Source organism: Zootoca vivipara, chromosome 4, assembly GCF_965207765.1.
Source record: "Zootoca vivipara chromosome 4, rZooViv2.hap1.1, whole genome shotgun sequence".
NCBI classification, from domain to species: Eukaryota; Metazoa; Chordata; class Lepidosauria; order Squamata; family Lacertidae; genus Zootoca; species Zootoca vivipara.
In genome coordinates, this window is record NC_142587.1 from 38071397 (window position 1) to 38089305 (window position 17909).

The window sequence follows — 17909 nt, forward strand, 5'->3', positions numbered from 1 at the left end:
TTGCCAATAGCATGGGGAGAAAAATTAATTACTGAAAATACTCAGTTAGAGAAAGGAAACATTCAACAGCAAGTAAACAACAGAATGAAGGGGGGGAACAGTTGTTGCATGGAAACAGCTTCTTAATGTGTGAAGGGGAGTGGTATGTAAAGTGCTTAGTAGAAACCCAAGAGATACCCATTTCATTTGTTGTCTAAAAATGTTTGTATTGAAAATGGAACACTGAGCACATGTAATGGGGATCCGGAGAGATGGAGGTCTGATGAGACACAGTAGAGGAGCACCTTGTTTCTCACTCTTTTCCATGCACAAGCAAGCAATGGGTTGAGCAGAGCAGTGCTTCACCCACACGCACCTTTGGAGAGGGAAAAGGATCACACTCACACCAGGCCATCACACATACAGGCCTCTTAGTGTAATATTACAGACCCTTCAAGTGCCCCTATTTTCCAGGGACGTCCCTGATTTAAAGAAGCCATCCCGGTTTCTGATTTGATCCCAGAATGTCCTACTTTTCCTTAGGATGTCTCTATTTTCATTGGATAAATCTTGGAGGGTATGGAGTTATCCAGCCCTTGAGCCAGTCCTGTATAGGGAAGTTTTTTAAATGCTTAATGCTTTATTATGTATTTACATATGTTGGAAGCTGCCCAGAGTGGCTGGAGCAACTCATTAAGATGTGTGGGGTATAAATAGTATGGGTGGTGACCTGCTTCTGAAGACTTGGTCATGTGAGGGTCTGTGTGTCCCTCAATTCATGTTCTTCATCGTATACCATCAATGCGAGCCTTAATCTGTCCATAAATGCTACATAGTGAACAATCGCCTGGCAACCAGCTGCTGCTGGCTTTGCATTTTGTCTGCAAAGTCCCTTTTGTGAAAGCTCCTCCTCTACCTGCCTCTGATCTGATGTATCTGTAGGGCAGGTGGATGTGGCTTAGCCAAAAGAAGCCAAATGAGAAAGCCTGGCAGACCTATGGCCTGGAGGCTTCCCACCCCTCCACTTGTTGGTTGGTGGTATTGTTTTGGCTACATAAGGACTGACTGTCAGAGAACTTCCCACGTTGGACAAAAAGACTCCTTCCTGCATTGCAGAGTGTTGGATTAGATGGCCCTTGTGGTGTCTTCCAATTCTATGATTCTATCAACTGATATTGCTGTTAGTATACACAATGATTGCTCAGGAGATAAAACCCAGATTTTGTTGGCCTCTGGAAAAGCCCTGGCTTTTTCCCTGAAAATATTCCATTCAATTCCATTTGTTTTTACTTTCTACAAATACAGAAAGCTGCCCAGTGATCAGGTTGTATATATTATCTTTTTCAGCTCTTGAAACTAGGATTCAGATTTTGCTTGTCTACTGAAGAGATGGCAGGGGGTCTCTCAACGCTGATAGATTTCACATAGATACAGTACATCCCAGTGTCATGCGGGGATGTTTGTTAGTCTGAAAAGAATGTCATGCTGGCACAGTAGAAGGAGACTGTCTGTAAGGAAGCAGGAGGAATGGTAAGCCAGCTCAAGACAAAGAGGAGGGAAAGTGATCTGTCTTATTTGAGTGTGTCAAGAAACTATTGAGTGCCATAAATCTTACACACACTTAAAAACAAATTTTGATCCAATAATCTGTACTACCATATCCATTTTCTCTCTTTTGTACTCGGGAGACAACCAAGTAATACAACACAAATAAATAAAAGAAGTATGGAAATTTGAACAGTGCTCAACATGGACGTTGCCTCCCTTCTTTGTGTATCACACAACTGTAATTTAAAATTTTATATAGATTTGGGACAGGATTCAACCAAAGTTGGAGGAGATGATACCTGCCCCATCAGAACACATTCTATTTATCAGGTCTTGAGGTTACCAGTGCATGATTCACCACAGCAGAGCTATACCATCCCATAATAGCTGCAATGGGCACACCAGCTATAACTGGTAAAAGGCACTGCTAGCCACTGAGGCTGCTGGAACCTCAGATAACAAAGATAGAGCAATAATACATAATTAAATCAATTTTAAAAACAAAAAGACAAGCAACATAACTGATAATTAAAATATCAGAATAGACTTCAAATACCAAGCCCACCTAATAAAAAGATTGGTGATTACAAGCAAATATTTTGCTTGAATGGTTTCCATTGTGTAAAGTCTTTGGGAGGAATTCAGCATGGCACTAAGGAGATTGCTCTGTCAATGCAAGCATTTCTGCTTGCCTGATGGAACTATCTCCCCTCTCCTCTTCCCATGTGCCATTCTGGAGGTTTTTCTGACTCCCACCCAGAGTCAATTGGGGGGCAGGAGTGGGGTGGGGGAGGAAGGCCTGTTTCACTAGCAGAAGTTTTTGCCCGAGCTTCAACTGGTGGGACCCATTAGTTGAATCTGGCCCTGTGATTTTGTGCAGAAAACACCAAGATATTAAATTCCAACACATATCATAGAATTGTAAAGTTGGAAGGGACACCAACTTTTTTCTATTTGAAGAGGTCTGGACCCAGAGACACTGAGTCAAAAAACTGCCCCCTACTCAAAGTCCTGCTGTGAAAGGGGCTTGCCTTCAACTGACCAAAATCACTTAATGGCATGATATCTAGCCTTGAGAATTGTGGTGAGTAATAGAAATAATTAAAATAAAAACCAATTCTGATTTTGCATGTTTCAAGTTCAGCATGTTACATTTCAAGCCCAGTTAGATTTTCTTCCATGCCCTTCCTTTCCAATCCATCTCCATTGTTATCATTGCCCAGGCATTTAAGTAGCACAAATCTGTCTTCATTATGCCATTGTGGCACAGCAATTGGAAGCACTCAGTCCTTCCATTTGAGAGTTTGAATTAACTGGCATGTGTGAAAGCACAAAGTATGCTTCTTTTCTCTCTCCTGTCACATTCGTTGGAATGGGAAGCCATTAACTTGTGGACTCCGAGAACTGACAGCAAAAGCACAATGGGTGGGAGCAGTTTGCAGAGACAATGGCTGTGTGCTCTTCTATCAACCCATCCACTTGTTTTGTATTAATGTGGAAAGTTTTATTTGCAGCCCATTGAGTGTATAATTCATGCTAAGGCACCAGAGGTTCCTTCATATATCTAAGTAAAATTAAAGATCAGTCAGTAAGTCTCCATTACCAAGTATGACAGATGAAAAAAGGGTTTGCTGCCCTATGTCTCCACCAGCTGCCCAGCACAGCTCCTCGTCCACATATGACTCCTCTGCTTCTTGTAACCCCTCCGCCATGCTTTGGGTATTATATTGCCACCATTGCTTTTGCTGCCTTCTCAAGGCTGCCATGTTACACCCATATATTGGATGTGAAGGAAGTTGGGGAATATAGTACTGGATGGGACAAAGGATCAGATATTGTAGTGATTATGGTGGGGTGGGGTGGGGTGGGGGGGATGTGACTATATGTGCCTTTTGATTAGAAGACTCAGAACCAAACCCCCAACTGGCCCATGGTATCTATTATGAGGAATCACTGGCAGTTGGATGCAACTAAAAGAGGATAGAACTATAGTTCAGGTATTGTTGTTGTTTAGTCGTTTAGTCGTGTCCGACTCTTTGTGACCCCATGGAACATAGCACGCCAGTCACTCCTGTCTTGCACTGCCTCCCGCAGTTTGGTCAAACTCATGTTCGTAGCTTCGAGAACACTGTCCAACCATCTCGTCCTCTGTCGTCCCCTTCTCCTAGTGCCCTCAATCTTTCCCAACATCAGGGTCTTTTCCAAGGATTCTTCTCTTCTCATGAGGTGGCCAAAGTATTGGAGCCTCAGCTTCAGGACCTGTCCTTCCAGTGAGCACTCAGGGCTGATTTCCTTCAGAATGGAGAGGTTTGATCTTCTTGCAGTCCATGGGACTCTCAAGAGTCTCCTCCAGCACCATAATTCAAAAGCATCAATTCTTCGGCGATCAGCCTTCTTTATGGTCCAGCTCTCACTTCCATACATCGCTACTGGGAAAACCATAGCTCAGGTATAGTTATAATTAACATGGTGCTGTTAATGCCAAGGTTGCAGGTTTGATCCCCCTATGGGACAACTGTGTCTTCCTGCATTGCATTGGGGTGGATGAGATGATCCTCAGTGTCCCTTCCAACTCTACAGTTCTATGATTCTATTGTTTCCTGTGATGTACATGATCATCATTTTTCCCCAGGAGTCTGTCTGAGTTTTTGAAGAATTTTTTTTAACCCTCTGCAAAATAAAGATATTGTGTTGTGCACACTCAACCACTATTGTCCCTGCAGGGAAAATAGTGGTTGAGTGTGCACAACACAATATCTTTATTATGCCACCTTCAATGGAAAAAAAGTCATCAAACTTACCAGCATCAAAGAGATCCCGTATTCACCCTGCGTAAAAATAATTAAGGCTGAGCTGAAAGGGTCTTGTAAATGAACATTTTCCATAGTGCTGAAAAGCACTTTCGCTTTTTGTGATTTGGGAGTCACAATAAAAGTGGACAAAGCTGTTCCCAAATGCAGTGTGAGGGCAATCATTGATTCAACACAGTCAGGACATGTTCAAGGCCAGGGCCGTCTTAAGTTTATCTGGCGCCGTGGTGCACAGCTCCCCCACTTGCTGGGGCGCCCCTCAGAAGCCCCTCAGCGCCCAGGTGCAACACGCCAGTAAACCCAAAGGGAGAGATGGCTCTGTTCAAGGCAATATCACACTAACTGTCAGAGTCTTCTTCTCACTTTCATTCCCATCATCACCATCTGTTTACTTGTATGCCACTTTCCTGCAAAATTGTGCCCAAAGTGGCTGACATCAAGCAATCAACAATAAATATAACAATTCCAAAAACATAAGAACAATTTAAAATAACCATAGTGTCAATAATTGGGAGGAAATGCAGCATTATATAAAGCAATACAAATAAGCTAACCTACCGGTAACTTAATTTAACAGCTAATAATAATAATAATAATAATAATAATAATAATAATAAATATTTATACCCCACCCACCTTAAAACAAAACAGTTGCATTAGGTCAACGTGTGATAAGGAAGCAAGATTTTGCCAGGTTCCATGTATCAGTGGGTCTTGCTCTTGACTTTCATATGTTCTGTGGAAGGTGAAATCGGGGCAATATTTGCATACAGTTATGAGTGAGATTCTTCCAATTGGTCAGGAACCCTGGGAATTCAGGGAGCCGTTTCTACCAAATGTGTAGAGATTTGATCATGGGGCACAGATGCAAAAGCTTAAGACAAGGTCAGAGGGGCAAGCTTAGCTTCCCTATCATTAACGGAAGGGTGTGGAAAGGAAACTGAGAACAGGGCTAAACCAAACACTTTTCAAGAACCTATCAGCACTCCACAATCCTGATCTGCTCTTTCTTTGCCAGTAGTAAATCTATGCATGAACTAATCAGGTGTTCAGTCAGAGCCTTATTTTCTTAATGACTTCAGGGGAAACTAGATGTAGGTCTATAGCTATTGTTGGGTGGGTGGCTTTAAACCATATGTTTTGGAGTCACCTGGATGTGAGGAATTAGTATTTGTAATGCCTAACTAAATAAGGCACCACGGAAGGAAAATGTGTCAGCCTTGGTGTGGATGCTGAATGTGGCTGGGGAATCCACAATGTTTGTGACACAAAGACTTGTGAATACTTCTTCTCAGCAGACCTGGCTAGGATTTCACTGCAAGCCACTGTGCTCTCTAAGGCTTTAATACCCAGACCTCGTTATTCACATACCATTTTAGGAGGCTTTTGTTTTTGCCTTGAGCAGACGTTTCCTTTCATTAGAAGTTCTGTCCTATTCGCACGTCACCTTTCTAACCCTTATTAAATTCAACAAAGAGCCGTCCAACTAAAGCAGCACTCAACACTTCTCCTGAGCCTGCACTGCTGAAATTTGCAGTCTTTTTTGACCTCATTGTAGGTCAACCTCAAGGTGGCTTTGATAGCAGATATTTGAGGTGAAACAGCTCTGTTTGTCCTTCATGTTATGATACTGTTTGATCTAATTGGAGGTTATACCGAGAGGCTCTGAGTGTTTTTTCCTGAACAGAAGGGAAGGCTTTATAGTAAGCTACCTAGTACTGAGATTATTCCAATGATATTCATAAAATGTTCCTTTAATTAGAAAGTACCTTACATGATTTATTTATTTATTTATTGTGTCCTACTTGACAATAGTTCAGAGCAGGTTAAAATAAACCAGCATCTCATTTTATCATCCCAACAATTTATTTTATCCTGAGAGTCTGCTCCATAAATTAACAAGGATTTGAACCTGTTTTGTTCACATCCCATCCCATCTTATTTTCATTTTATATTTTATTTCATACCTGATATTTATACCACCTTTTAGGGTACAGTTGCCCCTTCAAGGGGATGTACAAAATTACAGGAAGACATAGCCTCATTCCCCATGAATTGGTTTGATGCCCTTTTAAAGCCATCCATGGCCATGCACTATGTTAAGAGGTACTTCCTTTTATTAGTCCCTAGTTGTAGGATTACGAGAGAGGGAAAATTTCTCTACACCACACATCTACTCCCTTATCATGTTCTCCTTGCTCATCGTTTTTCCTTCATAAGTAAACAGCTGCAAACATTGTTTTAACATGAAAAATGCATTTTCTTAGTGGAAGTTGCTTGCAAAATTGTGTATATTAGCCAAAACTGCATACCAAAATGTGTGATAGGAGAAATTCACACTGAATTTCTGACAAAGTTTCATACAGTTTTGTGGATTTCTTTTTTACAGGAAATTGCAAATTGCTGTCGAAATGTGGGGAACTGAATTTTAGAACCAAAATTGACAGTTTCTTCTTTTCCTGTGCATATACATGATCATTAAACATGTACAACTTCCCTATTTAAGAGTGAGGCATTACTACATAATATATATTCAGAGCACTCATTAAGTACATGTTTATGCCTGAATAAGAGTCCTGGAGATGGTTTATGTGTTCCTGTGTCATACAGGGGAATCTGGAAACAGCCTCTGTGCAATTGTTTTTCAATGCCATCACAGAGCCATGTAGCACCGGTCATAGCATAAATCTTCAGCCTGACTTGGAGAGCACCAGCTGCTGTAAGAATCCCCTTATGTTACTGCAAGTGGCATGGAAAATCCATAGCATGGATGGTGTTTCCAACTTTCTCTGTGTGATAGAGCTAACACCGAGCTCCGCATTAGTGATGTGCATTAGCAATTCGGCCATGCAGCAGGGTGAAGCAACTTGCTTCAGGCAAGATGGGAGAGATGAAGGCAGGAATTGATGTCTCAGTGATGGAGTGGGACTTTGAAAATTATTGTCCCTAGTGGGGGAGAAGGGAGTGCCATTTGGGTTCCACTTCAAACAGCAAAATATCTACAGCTGGCACGGATTCTAAGTAGGACACGAGGAGATAGTAGCTCGTCTGTGTTGCTTAATCGGCAATAATCAGGTATGATCTGATTCTCCATTGCAATTGTGCTTTGTATATCAGCCTTCCCAAAACTCTTAGCAGCTACAATAGTGGCTGTAACATGCTATAAGGTGTCCAGTTTGGGTAGCTTTAAAAGGCGTTACACACATTCTGGCAGGACATTCATTCAAGGCTTCCAATGGATATTGGCTATATATTGCCTCCAATATCAGAGGCAGGATGCATCCAAACACCAGTTGCTGTGGATTGTGACCAGAACTTCCCATAGGCATCTGGATGACCAATGTGAGAACAGAATACTGGGCTAGATAGGCCTGGGCTTTTATGTTCATATGTCATCCACGTCACTAAGAAATCCAGGGAAAAGAAAGATCACTGGAATTAAACAGCGCCTTCACAGACCATAGAACTGAAAGAGGAAGTGAGAAAGAGTGGCAGTCTTTCAACTTCCTTCTTCAACTCTATGTGCTTCTCAATAGATGAAAGCATAACCATTCTCACCACCTCATGACCAAAAGAGCAGTGAGGGAGGGATAGCTCAGATGGTTCATGAACACCAGGGAGGAGACTTCAATGGTGCCATGTTGGTGATCCCCACACAAGGTACAGTTCTGTGGAAACATCCCAACATACATGACATTGTGTCATGCTTTGGCGGGTGGCGTTGTGGTTTAAATCACTGAGCCTCTTGGGCTTGTCGATCAGAAGGTCAGCAGTTTGAATCCCCATGATGGGATGAGCTCCCATTGCTCTGTCCCACCTCCTGCCAACCTAGCAGTTCAAAAGCATGCCAGTGCAAGTAGATAAATAGGTACCACTGTGGTGGGAAGGTAAACAGCATTTCCGTGCACTCTGGTTTCTGTCACAGTGTTCCATTGCACCAGAAGTGGTTTAGCCTGCTGGCCACATGACCCGGAAAGCTGTCTGTGGACAAACGCCGGCTCCCTCAAGCCTGAAAGTGAGATGAGCACCGCAGTCCCATAGTCGACTTTGACTGGACTTAAATGTCCAGGGGTCCTTTACCTTACCTTAGTTCTCAATAACTTCAATGCATAGTGGGCAATGGCAGCTTTTGGAAGATGTGACCACAATGAGAAGCAAAAGCAACATTTCCCCCCACAATCATATCCCACTGGGTATATATGCTATGCTATTTATACCCTAGATAAAGAATTTAAGAAGATAAGAGTTTGTGCTTGATAAAGCAGAACAATAATTTTAGACCTTATTTGATTTTTCCAAGAAACTGCATAATCATAAAATATCATACAATTACTACATTTTAGGTCCTAGAGGGTTTTTTTAAAACCATTTCTCTTTTTAATGGTTGCTCAAAATTGCTGTCAATGAATAGTAATATTGACTAAAATGAATTTTTGTCAAAGCCCAGCTTTTAAGTCTTTTAAAGTTCCATTTATTTCAAAATACTCCAAGATGATGAAGGTTTCTCAACAGATACCTTACATAGGGCCCTTTATATTTTTGACACACAGCATCTAAGAAGCAGAATAATATCCTAAAACTACCTCACAGAATGACAGCATAAAAGGAAGTAAAAAAAAATAACTTCAATGGGAAGGTTACCTTTGATTTGTACTTGTAGCAGTTTGGAGGTTTTGTCATACACACGATTCCCTTTTTTGGATTCTTGTGATCATCTCATTCTGTCTTTCACATTCTGAGTTTCTTTATCATTTAGTTGGGATACTGTCTGGTTGTATCAAAGTTCCTAAAACGCCATTTTAATTATTGCCATAAGGCCAATAAGGAGGCATTGGTTTCCTCTGAAGTCCATAAAAACACAGAAGAAGAATGTTTTGCTCTATGATTTCGTTCTTGCTGCTTTCACTAAGTAGATGAATAGTAGAGGAAATGGGTGTGTCTGCAGTCTCTATATTTTACAGGTTAATGTTTAGTAGGCTTATTCTGGTGGCCGGACTTAGATATTTAAAAGTTTCACAGGTGCCAGCATAAAAAATGGCTGCCACAGGCAAGAAGAATAAAAAAAGATAGGTGATTCTACTTCTTATTGCGGAGTACCATTACATATAAAGAAGCACTAGGAGTCCCCCTCCCACCACCACCAAAAAACCTTGTACTGTATTTCATACAAGGATCCACAACAAAGTACGCCGGCCACTGAAGACATGAGAACTTCCCAGTGAATTGTGAATCGAATTACCAAAGCACGTTTAGAGCCAGAAGTCAATAGGGATAGGGATTCAACACACACAGTAGGTTGACATCAGCGAAATGTGGGTAACTGAACACTAAATGCTTTCAATTTATAAAGCACCGCAGAGCTTCTAGAAGAATAGATTAGTAAGCAAGTCTCTGGAGAAGGCAGATGCAAGGAAAGGCTAATCCCAGCTACAGGATCTTTAGCAAGGTTTTGCTGATTCAGAACTCAACTACGAGAAGGTATTTTGTTTTGGTTTGGAAGAAATGAGGCAGCTTTAGTGTTTTTATATGCACTGTAAGCCACCCAGAGTGGCTGGGGAAACCCAGCCAGGAGGGTGGGGAATAAATCATAAAATCATGATTATGGCGAACTAAATCCAGGCCAGGGCTGCACTCAAAATGGATTTTTCTGCCATGGGGCAGCTCCCATGACGAATCTTGGGCATTATAATTCTGTGAAGACAGTAGGTGCCCCAGTGCATCCATACAGTATGGGCTGGATTCAACAAAATATTTGTGCTAATTGGGGGCAGTATAACAGGTTCCACATGCACAATGGGCCTTTCACCCTTCTCTCCCCAGTTGCCCCTCCAAAAAGTTGACTTGCAGGGGGTCAGAAGAAGAGGAGAGGGCAAATTCTTCCATCAGGCAGGCAGAAATGCTTATGTGGATGAAGCATACCCTTTAGTGCTACTTTTAATTCCACCCTATATATTTAAAACCTGGGATCCATGAACCAACTCATTATTTCCTTATGTGCCATTAAAGCTATGTTCTTATACAGTATTAGGCCACTTTTAAAAACGAAGTAATTACCAGCACTATGGCCTTGCCTCATTATACAGTATATTTCTTCCTGAAGGCTTCTGCCAGCTTAAAAAATGTTTCATTGACATTATTACTGAGGTGTAAAAGTTAAAAATTTGCAGCTGCAATAATACCTCCGGCACAAATTGGTATAGCTCCACCAGATAGAGATAATTGCTTAGCCTTGTTGGATAACTCACAGGTCACCTGACCTGTAAAATAAGATCTGCTTCAACAGAACCCATTCATTGCTATTAAAATATAGTTTGAAGTCACACCTGGCTGCTGACGAGCCTACTGCTTTCCCAGAATGCCACAGGGCTGAGAATGTGGCCACCAACTTATTCAGTTGAGGCACTTTCTAAACCAGATCTGCGCCAGTCCTGGAATGAAGAGGTCAGCTCAATTTGCTAGTGGGTTCTTCCTATAAATCTACACTTGTGGTGCTCTGTGAACATAGTCCACTGGGCAGCTGCATTTACATTTACAAATACTGTGAAATATTCAGTACTTTAACAACGTGAATGCCAAAACGGTAACCGTGGGACAGTTTTCATTTTTCAGTCACATGACGATTGATTGATTGATTGTTTGTTTTTTGCTCTCGAAAGCATGATACGTAAATGCTGAACATGAGATATATTTCATGAATCAGAACGCATTTATTAGCTAGTACTGTACATAAAATCACATTGGTTAACAATGTCTAGTTTTATGAGGAAAGGCCACAGCGGTTTCACACCTTAGTGTCGAGTAGCCCTATTGCTGTGTGTCACTGTATCACTGCGTCAGCTTATGAATGAAAGGTTTCCATGACTGCTCCCAGGATGAGGTCTGATGAGGCTGTCATGCAATCTGCATCATGTCTTGCTGTCTAGTAAAAATCAATCTTGCATTAGCGGAGACTGTAGACCTATCTATTTTGTGCAGTGCGTTGCCATAATCTTTTGTCTCAAACTTTAATGTTTAAATTAAATGGATCTGAGGCAAACAAGCGACCAATGGCAAGTGATGGACGGACCCTGTTCGTTTCTTACAAACATTTTAACAATTATTTGCATATATGAACATCTGTGTACTGCCATTCCTTCAGTATCCCAAGAGAGTTTGCAACACACAAATACCAGTACAATAAAATAAAATAGTCCATCACAATCCAATAAAAATCCAGCAATCGCACAGCAGCCAGGGAATTCTCTGTGGCTCAATTATCAGTAATAAATTCTTCAATTTATTATTTCTAGGCCACCCATCATCCATGCAGAAATAGGGCAGCATGCAGCAGGCATGAGTAACATTAAACACAGCACCAAAAATGATACAATAGAATACATAAAGCAAACAATTATTATAAAAAGAAAAAATAACCAGAGCAGACTAAAATACCAACTGTAAAATGTGCCTGGGCAAGTAGATAAGTGTTGACCTGGTGCTGAAACAATCATAAAATTGGTGTCTGTTGAGCTCCTATGGAGGGCATTTGAGGAAACAGGGTGCCACCACAGAAAAGGCTCTGGAGTGTGATGTATTTTTGTACTTTTGTCTTTCCAGGCTGTGATGCTTTAGGGCTTCCTTTTTTGTTTTCTTTATTTCTGTTACATTTGCACTTTTCCTAATATATATATGAATGAAAAGGCCCTGCCCCTTGTAGATGTCCAAATTTGTAGTAGAAAAGTCAGCAGTCAGTTTAGCCCCCTCACTCCATAGTGTTTTCTGTTTATATAAATCATCTATCAAAGAACGCAAACATTACAATATTTCAGGTAGGTAGCTGTGTTGGTCTGACGTAGTCAAAACAAAATAAAAAAATCCTTCCAGTAGCACCTTAGAGACCAACTAAGTTTGCCATAGGTATGAGCTTTCGTGTGCATGCACACTTCAGATTCTTCAGATTCTGTTTCAGTGTATCTGAAGAACTGTGCATGCACACGAAAGCTCATACCTATGGCATAGGTATGAGCTTTCGTGTGCTCATACCTTCTGGACAAGCTGGCTCATACCTTCTGGACAAGCTGGAACGTGTCCAGAAGAGGGCAACCAAAATGGTCAAAGGCCTGGAAACGATGCCTTATGAGGAACGGCTTAGGGAGCTGGGTATGTTTAGCCTGGAGAAGAGAAGGTTAAGGGGTGAGATGATAGCCATGTTCAAATATATAAAAGGATGCCATATAGAGGAGGGAGAAAGATTGTTTTCTGCTGCTCCAGAGAAGCGGACACGGAGCAATGGATTCAAACTACAAGAAAGAAGATTCCACCTAAACATTAGGAAGAACTTCCTGACAGTAAGAGCTGTTCGGCAGTGGAATTTGCTACCAAAGAGTGTGGTGGAGTCTCCTTCTTTGGAGGTCTTTAAGCAGAGGCTTGACAGGCATATGTCAAGAATGCTTTGATGGTGTTTCCTGCTTGGATGGCCCTTGTGGTCTCTTCCAACTCTATGATTCATACCTATGGCAAACTTAATTGGTCTCTAAGGTGCTACTGGAAGGATTTTTTTATTTTGTTTTGATTACAATATTTCGGTTGATTTTTGGCTGAGGAGTGTGTGAAAAGCAACTGAAGAATCTGTTCCACAGGTCTTTTCTCTGCCATAAACCAGACAATATACTAGATCCTTTGGGAATTTTGGACTGCATGCAGATTTCATAGTTTTCTAAGCCTTTTACAGTAATAAAAGCAAATAGTTTTATGGCGCCTTGTGTGGACCACAGTCCATTTCAACAGATGCATGAAGGTGTTGTCCTAAATTGGCAGGCATCAGTACCCATCACTTGCAGGAGTAAGATAGAGAGAAGGGCAGAGAGAAATGAAATATATAAAAATCAGACAATGACCATGACATAAAAGCATTATAATTACAGTGGCATTCAACAAAACATTTAACACAGGCATTTTGGCAGCAGTGTACTAATTAACACACTTGTTACAGAGTAACTGCTATTTGTGTTACAGGAGCTCAGCTGATAAACACATTTCAAAATCGAAGAAACTGTCATGGGTACCACAAAATAATACATTTTACAGAAGAAAAACTGGTGATCCTCAAAATACTCCCCCGTACATTAAACACTCACACCCCTGAAAAACCCAAAGAAAACAAAGACAAAAAAGCAGGCAACCTCCCCAAACAACCCGCAAAAACGCACCATATGACAAATTGGGAGGGGGCCTTGGTAGGCGTGAAGGATAGTGCCTTATAGCACCATGACACCCATGTCATAGATCACCTAGATTTGGAAAGTGAATATGTGAATGTTATTTAATCAATATATTGTTCATTGCTGAGTCTCACCTTTGGCTTAGTTTCAGCAGTCACTTTTCCAGATTTTGTTTTATTTTGTTTTTAAAAAATAGATGCTGGTGGAGCAGAACTTTGCTATGATATATATTGCAACATTTTTATTGCATTCCACAGGTCCTCCAGTAAACGTTACTTGCAATATTTTTATCAACAGTTTTGGATCAGTCACAGAAACCACCATGGTAAGTGTGGCAATGCCACTGGCAAAGAAACAACACTCCTTAATCTATGTCATAAACACAACCTGTCAATTTTTTTTTCTATTTATTGTTCAACTTGCAGGTCCTCCTGTAAATGTTACCTGCAACATATTTATCAACAGCTTTGGTTCAATAGCAGAAACTACAATGGTGAGTGGGAAAAACCATTGAAGCCATCTTGTGAAGGAGGGTGATGTGCTCTGGATGTGGGGAATTCTAGATGTAGGGGCTTCAGGTTCAAGGGAAACTCAACATGTACACTGTCAGCCTTAGGACAATTATAGAGGAATAATGTATATAGCAATCTAGGATTTTATTTTTTAAATTATTTTTATTTATTGAATTTAAACACCGCCCTACACCCGGAGGTCTTGTGGTGTAAATTCTAAACATGAGAAGCAGCAGAAATAATGGTTATTACTTGGATCAGGGATGGCCACATTTGAGGGCAGATGTTCCACAAGTCAAGTCCAGAGTAGCATTCTTTATTAGCAAGCCCATCACACACACACACACACACACACACAGAGAGAGAGAGAGAGAGAGAGAGAGAGAGAGAGTGGTACCTTCGTTTTTTGAACACCAAAAACCTCAGAAGTAACAGCTTCAGTTTTTGAATGCTTTTCAGAAGTCGAACGTGTCACATGGCTTCTGTATTGAGTTTTCCGTAAGTAAATGCTTTGGTTTTTGAACGTTTCTGAAGTCGAATGGTCTTCCGGAACGGATTACATTAGAAAACCGAGGTACCACTGCATATGTATTTCCCATCAAATGAGGTGGAAAATAGGCTGCAGTACAACACCAACTCTTTGCTAGTCTTTGCTGTTCTTCTAATGTTGAACTCCGGCTCCCATCAGTCCCAAGTAGTATGGCCAATTGTCCGGGGGGTGGGGTGGGGGGTGGGAGTTGTTTGGGAATCCAAAAACTGCCACAAAGTTGGGGCAGACTGCTCTGTGCTGCACCCATCCAGGCACAAGCATCTTCCTGGCCCTGTCCAGATGTGCACAGACTCCCATTGCTGATGCCAGTTGTGGAGCACACACTCCTTATTCAGGTTAGCCATCAAGGACTTGAATGTAGATTTTATGGAAATGAAGTTTATTGATGAGGAGTAAATGGCAAGGCACCATCACAGAATCTAGAATCCCAAAGCCAAATTTAGCTTATATTGAACCCAATATTCAATAGGACCATTAGAGTCATATTCAAGCCAGACTGATGAAGAATGCAGAAGAATCACCACCAAACTTGCAGGGTCCCCTCCCTTGCCTTCCCCCTCTATGATGTCTAAGTCGTCTTGGCGGCAGCCACCATCACACACACGCCACACCACCTGATGGCTGTGGAAGTCAGAAGCTTTCTGGAGGCCAAATGACAGCCTCCATCTAGCAGGCACAGAAAGGAGCTTCTTCTCACTGAGCTGTTTCCAGTGTTACTCATACTTAGAGTAGACCAGATGAAATTAATGACTAAGTTATTTGCTGAAATATCAAAGTGTATAAAAAAATATTTTTAAAAGTATAAAAATGAAAAATGGGAAATTGCTATACAGCTTGGCTGAATTAAATGTAATTTTAAATTATGCCTGGTGACAATCTTCTTTTTTTGTAAAATTGTTAACAGGGCAAGTTATTTTCTTACATAAGTATTAAAATACAAAGGTCCCAGATGTAAAAAGATAAAGCAGTGTCAAGTAAGCATAGATCAAAGGTGCCTTTGTAATTTTGCAGCTTCTGCAGTCTGAAAAAAAGCAGATTTGGCACCTGATTGCCTGCGTGCTCCCCTGTGGGATGCATTTGAAAGCCTACAACCAGTTGGTGGTCAATGCGGCAGGGGAAAGAAATGTGGCAATTCACGAGGAGAACCACTGGTTGCCATGAGATGGTGGTAGAGAGGTGCAGGCCTTTCTGGTGCTGAGGGGCAAGGAGTTGCCGCAGCCAACGCTGTGGAAGTGTTGCTGAGTGGATAGTCACAGGGAGCACAGTAGACACTTTCTTTCCTTTGGGCATCTGCTGAAGTTGTTTTTCACCTGTCCAGAACAATTGCGGCCTTCTGACCTGGCATGGTTGCATGGCTGGACAACAGTAGCCTTTTGTTCAAGACCTGTCCTGTGCTGGCTAGGATGCTCTGAGGCCTTGAAGTGGAAACACTTAAGAGCATGTGTAACAGAGTTCCAGAAGGTAGTCTCCAAGTACAGGTTCCTGGGAACTGCATGGGACGCGGGTGGTGCTGTGGTCTAAACCACTGAGCCTCTTGGGCTTGCCAATCAGAAGGCCAACAGTTCGAATCCGTGCAACAGGGGGAGCTCCTGTTCCTCTGTCCCAGCTTCTGCCAACCTAGCAGTTCAAAAGCACACCAGTGCCAAGTAGATAAATAGGTACTGCTGCGGTGGGAAGGTAAAAAACATTTCCATGCACTCTGGTTTTCTTCATGGTGTTCCATTGCACCAGAAGCGGTTTAGTCATGCTGACCACAAGACCTGGAAACCTTTCTGTAAACTTTTGTTTAACACATTAAAGCAAATGTTAAACAAAACTCATCTATAACTTACATTATTTTGTCTCTCCCACCGGAAAAATAAGATGAAGTTCAATCTGATTCAGATCAGAACTATACATAATTCCAATTAGGTCTAGTGCTCCTTAAAAAATCTTATCCCGTGCCCTTCTAAAAGTGGTAAGTCTGCGAAAAAGGCTCTGTCAACATAGCCACAGGGGTTTTCTAGCTTTATCCTAAAACCTTCTGCTGACCTTAATGCAGGCAGAGAATAACAGCAATATTAAGCAGTCAAAATCCTGCATGTCACTGACTTTACAAGATGGCATTCAATGACAATATTTGCACGACCTAATGCTGATGGCATTAATCAGACTCCTCCATTGCTTTGATTAAATCCCCTCATTGCATTTTTCTGTCTATAAGGTATGTTAATGTGTGTCTTTTCCGTGTTCATTACCGCATTTCTGCTAACAGCAGCAACAACAAAAGGCTTGAATAGTGAAGTAGATTCAAACAAAGATGTTTGGCTGCCTTGTTTGCTTTAATCATAATTCCTGCAGACAGCATTGAAGGAGTTGTGCCCGATTCAGTGCTGTTCTGATGTCTGATATTGACTTTCTTAAAGCTGCCATATCTTCAATGATTAGCTTTGAAACGTGTTTATAAAATGGCCCTAAAGGCAAACATCAACTACTGCTCATCTGCTTTGCTTTATAAACTTGATGATGTGCTGGACAGTATTTCATTCTTGTGGTGATATAAAATCATGAATTTCATGAGGCTCCAAGAAGTTATTGTGTCCTCACAAAACACTGTTGACAGGTTGGACATAAAATGGGAAAATTTGGTTTCTCAACGGTCTAGGGAGGCACACAATGCACTGCAGGTTAATAATATTTAAATATAATATTTAAAAATATTTTAAAATAATATTTTTTAAAAAACAAAAACCTTCCATGGCCCAGAAAACCAAAATGGCCAATATGAAGTAAACTGACTACAGAGGCAGTAAGAGGTATCTGCAAATATCTGATAACAAACTTAATGATTATTTAATATGCTTCAAGTCCAGCCAAAGGTAGGACTGAGAATCCTGTAATACACAAACACATTTTGAACGGGGAATTTTGTCTTTTCCGTAACTTGGGTTAATAGACAAAGAAAACTCTCAATCACTGGAAGAGTACTCTAAATCTAAATATCATTGGTCTTCTGAGGAGTAAATGGTACTTCAGTTGCCTTACTTACACTGGTTGGCTGCAAAAGGCTGAGACTCTTAGACTGAAGTCTCAGGCATAGCTGCCAAGTTTTCCCTTTTCTTGCGAGGAAGCCTATTCAGCATAAGGGAAAATCCCTTTAAAAAAGGGATAACTTGGCAGCTATGGTCTCAGGTAAGATTTTGTTAATCCTGGTTCTGAGTTTTATAGAAGTAAACAGACATCTCAGGTCAACATTTTGCAATAGTTTTGGTATGACTGGGTGTTTGTGATAACTTGTACTGATAATGGAAAATATGTGCAAAACTGCTCA

General features: G+C 41.2%; 1 protein-coding gene across 1 annotated transcript in view; it reads left to right on the forward strand.

Moving 5' to 3' along the window:
• Window positions 1–17909, forward strand: part of GLRA2 (glycine receptor alpha 2) — a 117362-nt gene that overhangs the window by 13993 nt on the left and 85460 nt on the right. Inside the window, exons 3-4 of the mRNA XM_088667739.1 lie at window positions 13734–13862; window positions 13963–14030. Coding sequence (XP_088523865.1) covers window positions 13734–13862; window positions 13963–14030 — 197 coding nt within the window. The remainder of the gene's footprint in view (window positions 1–13733; window positions 13863–13962; window positions 14031–17909) is intronic.